The 4328-nt window shown below is 63.1% G+C and overlaps 2 protein-coding genes across 2 annotated transcripts in view; one reads left to right on the forward strand and one right to left on the reverse strand.

Annotated features, from left to right (window-relative positions):
• CHLRE_02g090200v5 (uncharacterized protein) lies at positions 1-1227 on the reverse strand. The gene is made up of 4 exons (XM_043059407.1): positions 1094-1227; positions 672-868; positions 542-582; positions 1-398 (listed from the first exon to the last, which is right to left on the reverse strand). Exons 1-4 carry the CDS (start codon positions 1187-1189, stop codon positions 175-177), a joined length of 558 nt encoding a protein of 185 aa, XP_042927041.1. The 5' UTR covers positions 1190-1227; the 3' UTR covers positions 1-174.
• Positions 1228-1697: 470 nt separating this feature from the next.
• The window catches only part of CHLRE_02g090276v5 (uncharacterized protein), a 6642-nt gene continuing 4011 nt past the window's right edge, over positions 1698-4328 (forward strand). The window contains exons 1-5 of the mRNA XM_043059408.1: positions 1698-2291; positions 2567-2758; positions 3072-3194; positions 3664-3744; positions 4028-4288. Of these exons, the coding sequence (XP_042927042.1) occupies positions 1806-2291; positions 2567-2758; positions 3072-3194; positions 3664-3744; positions 4028-4288 (1143 nt within the window). The 5' untranslated portion in view covers positions 1698-1805. The remainder of the gene's footprint in view (positions 2292-2566; positions 2759-3071; positions 3195-3663; positions 3745-4027; positions 4289-4328) is intronic.

The raw sequence follows: 4328 nt of genomic DNA on the forward strand, positions 1-4328 counted from the left end.
CAACCCCCCCTCCACACACACAAACTCATACACCCAGAAACACACACACACACACACACATACACACACACATGTATACACATGTACACACACGTACACACACGTACACACACGTACACACCCACCCACCCACCCACCCCCCACCCCCACACCCACCCCCACACCCACACCCACCTACGCACACACCCACACACACCCACACCCACACCCACACCCACACCCACACCCACCTACGCACACACACACACACCCACACACCCACACACACACACGCACCAGGCATGCGAAGTTGGAGGTGAAGACGGGGCAGCCGCAGCGGCAGCGGCGTGTGTGCGGGTCGTGTTCGTCGTGGCCGTGGCCGCAGCGGCACTTGGCGCGCCAGGTGTGCACGTTGAAGCCTGGGGGGGAGGGGGGCGGGGTCGTGGGTGGGGGTGGGGGAGGCGGAAGGTGTTTCGCGATGGAGTTGAAGGGGGTGCCGTATTGTGGGGAGCGTGGCTGGGCACGGGGCAGGGCGGAGCGGGCTGAGTGCGCGGCAACCCACCCTTCCGGCGTGGCAGCCACCACTCGCCGACTTCCTCAGGCCTGTAGCCGGGATTTGAACGAGTGCACAGAGGTGATGATTATGCAACACTAGCGGTCCTCAACTACGGTAGTCATTCACTGAATCCTACCGGGAGGGAATGAAGGCGAAGCCGCGGCAGGAGCACCCCTTGCAGATGGGGTAGGGCGACTTGGGCGACACGAAGAAGTGCTCCGAGAAGGGGTGATTGCAGAAGCAGCGGGCCGTGGGGCCGATGCGGGTGCAGTCGGTGCCCTTGGCGCTGCGCCACACACCGTACAGGCCGGTCTGCATCGCCAGCTGGGCCGCCTGCGGGACGGCGGGGTGGGTTGGTCGGGGGTGGTGGTGAAGCAGCACGGCGACAGGCAAAGGCCCGCAAGGGTTGCAGCTTGGCATTTAATTTGTGCCCGAGTTCCCAGCAGCTGCTTCAGAATTGCGTGCCGCTCGCTGTTGGCACATCTCAAATGCGGCATGCATGTCGCTGGAAGTCCACGCGCACGTCCAGAACTGGACTTTCACTTGCGTTAAGCTTACCGCTTCTTCAGCATCAATCATTTTCCGTGCACCGGGGGCCAGGCCATACGCCTGCACCCCCTGCACAACCTGCCCTCTTGTTTGGGCCTGTATCATGGTAGGTATTGGGCAGCTATGTACATGAGAAGATGAACTAGAAGAAATGCTTTTATTTCGACTACTGCTGCGATGTGAACTTGCGTGCCTGCACCTGTGCCTCGCAGCCCCGAGGCCCCCCCCACCGCAATGTGTCTTCCCTTCCACAACACACACATGGACTCACGGTTGAGCACATAAGCCCCTTGACAGATTGGAATGTCGGATACGCAGGATGCACAACGCGGCTAACGCGAGGAACCCCTTGCCGGCATGCCATGTGCTTCGGCCGTGCCCGGCATTTACCGTGAGCCCCAGACCTTCCTCGATCGTGGGTCTGCTCCTTCTGCTGGCGAGTGTTGCTGCCACTGTAGGGCTTACAACTGCATGTGAATTCGGGTGTCAATCTAGGGCCTTCCCACACGCGTGGTGCAGCTAGTGCACCCAGATCGCCACAAACACGTCGGTCCAGCGGCCGCAAAGCTTAAAGCAAGCCCGGAATTGAGCTGAGTCACTGATATTTGCTATAGATACTGGTATAGAACTCGGACTGCCGACCCCTGTGCCAGTCGGTGAATTCGGGCACGAATTTCCTGTTTCATGCGCTCGCTGGCATTATAGGTAGAGTCCAGCAACCATGCAATTACAAAGCAGACCAAAATGTCGCGGTGGCCAGACTGAGTCGCCAGCGTGGCCGGGCAGTCTTCGCCGAGCATCCCTGTGTGCTGGTCGTCGCTTCCAGGGGCGCAGCAGCCCCGCACCCAGCCCCAGCCCCAGCCAGCCCGAGCTAGCCGCCCCTACTTTAAGCCGCGTAACTGTACGGAGCTCGCTGGCGGAAGCCGCAGACGCAGCCAGCCGGCACGCGGCGACCACCACCACCCCCTCGCCGCCCAACTCGCAGCCCGCTTCCCCGGCCGAGCCCCCTGAGACAGTCACCCGCCACAACTTCGCAGCTGCTCTGCCCGTTATCCGCGCAGCCATTCGCGACGCGACATTTGTCGCCATAGACGCGGAGTTCACGGGACTGTCTCCCGAGGGCAACGGCGGCGAGGAGCTGCTAGATGATTATGAGGAGCGATACCGGCGCATCGCGAACGCCGCCTCTAGCTTTGTGATTGGGCAGGTGCGTGGACCTGCATACACACAAATGCGGGCTGGGCATGGTAGCTCGGATAGTGCTGTGTGGCTGGGCTGTCGTCGGCTTGGGTGTGCAGGCCTGCGCTGGCGGTGGCGGGAGGGGGGTCAAACGTGTGTGATGGGAGCACGCCAGCTGGGCCCGTCTAGACCGCCACCTAGACTCAGGCATGCGGCTTCCCGCAAGCAGAGCTTCAATGCTAGCCGGCAGACAACAAAATCACATGTTTCACACTGGCCTGCTCCCCACGCAATGCCCCGCAGTTCGGCATCTCCGCGTTCAAGTGGGTGCCGCCGACCTCCAGCAGCGGCAGCCGTGGCGGCGGCGGCGGCGGCGTGGGTCACTGGGAGGCGCGCACCTTCAACGTGTATGTGTTCCCGCGCCCGCTCGACGGGCTGGGTCTGGACCGGCGCTTCATGTGCCAGGCCTCCAGCCTCACTTACCTGGCGGAACAGGTGGGGGCAGCAGCGTGTGTGTGTATGTGTGTGTGTGTGTGTGTGTGTGTGTGTGTGTGTGTTGTATGTGTGCATTTTGGGGTGGCTGTGTGTTGGGGTGTGTGGCGGCCTTGTGGGCGTGTTGCTGTGTTATGGGAAGAAGCGGAGGTCAGGAACGAGCGGGGAGGTGGGCCGCGGAATGTGATGGTGGGGGCCACTGCGGGCTCGGATGGTGGCGGCATGCATGCCTGTGCCACGACTCGCCCACATCACACTTGCAAGCAGCACAACCCGCATACAACACCCGCCGCGACCGCTGTTTGCTGCGCCTCAGGGTTTTGACTTCAACAAGATGATCCGTGACGGCGTCGGCTACCTGCCGCTCAGCTACCGGGACGCCAAGGCCGCGGGGCTGGCGGAGCAGGCGGACAACCAGGCGCGCAGCAGCGAGCTCAAGGTGCGCGTGTGTGCGTGTGTGTGGGCACGTGTGTGCGGCGGCCGGTTTGGGGGTGGTGGGGCCATCAATGCGAGACGAGGGCGTGGCTTGGGGGCTGATTGGATTGCTTGGGTGCTGCATGGGTGTTTTGGCTGCCGTGAAGGGGCCGGTGGGGGGTGCGGCAGGGGGCGGGGAATGCAGGCAGGCCAGTTGGGCGTGTGCTGGTGCGGGTTTATGCAGGCCCGGGGTTGGGGCGTCCGGAGCTCGCGGTCGCTCCCCACACGTACCCGCCCACCACCACCTGTGCACCGTCTGTGCCGTCGTCCTGCGTTCCTTGCCTCTTGTCTGATGTGGGATTTGCTGTCGTACTGAGCGTACGCCCCCGCCCTACGCTTTCACTTCTTAGGTAATTCTGAATGTAACCCCCACACGCACAGTGTGCTAGTTGGAATAATTAATTCTGAATGTATCCCCACACACACACACACAGGGCGAGGAGGAGGAGGTGTTGGCCGAGGAGACGCGGCGGGTGGTGCGCGAGTGGCTGATGGGCGGAGAGGCGGAGCTGCAGGTGCGCATGCGGTTTGTTTCGTGGGGTGTGTTTTGTGGGGTGTGTTTCGTGGAGTGAGTTTCGTGAGGCGTGTTTCGGGGGTTTGGGGGCTGGTTCATTTTGAGCGACACGGGGGCTGCAAGGGGGGCGGGAGAGGACTCACAGCGCCCGGGCAGACTCCTGCGTGCGCAGTGGCGTCCGCCGGCCTCCTGTGTGCTACCACATACACACACACACACACACACACACACACACACACACACACACCAACACACACACACACACACCACACAAATACACGCAGGTCAAGCTGCCGCCCACCCGGCGGCTGCGCACGCTGCAACGGCTGCTGGTGCAGCAAGAGTTCCAGCTGCCCTCTGCGGGATGGCAACCCTTCAGCCTGGAGGAGTTCTACCCGCTAGGGCCCACAGCGGCGGCGGCGGCGGCGGCGGCGGCGCCGTCACAGCCGCAAGGCATCAGCAGCGTCGGCAGCAGCAGTGCGCTTGACGGCGAGGAGGACGGCCCCGGTGGGGGCGGCAGTAGCAGCGGCGATGACGAGGACGGCGCCGGTGGGGACGGCAGTAGCAGCAGGGAGCGGAGGGGCC

Source organism: Chlamydomonas reinhardtii, chromosome 2 (assembly GCF_000002595.2).
Source record: "Chlamydomonas reinhardtii strain CC-503 cw92 mt+ chromosome 2, whole genome shotgun sequence".
In the NCBI taxonomy this organism is placed as follows: Eukaryota; Viridiplantae; Chlorophyta; class Chlorophyceae; order Chlamydomonadales; family Chlamydomonadaceae; genus Chlamydomonas; species Chlamydomonas reinhardtii.

Excerpts from the sequence above, each read along its gene's own strand:
- CHLRE_02g090200v5 (XM_043059407.1), bottom strand. The coding sequence starts at position 1,189 with ATGATACAGGCCCAAACAAGAGGGCAGGTTGTGCAGGGGGTGCAGGCG. Across the intron at positions 869-1,093 it reads TGATTGATGCTGAAGAAGCG|GCGGCCCAGCTGGCGATGCA; the intron begins GTAAGCTTAACG and ends GCCGTCCCGCAG. Across the intron at positions 399-541 it reads GTGGCTGCCACGCCGGAAGG|GCTTCAACGTGCACACCTGG; the intron begins GTGGGTTGCCGC and ends CCTCCCCCCCAG.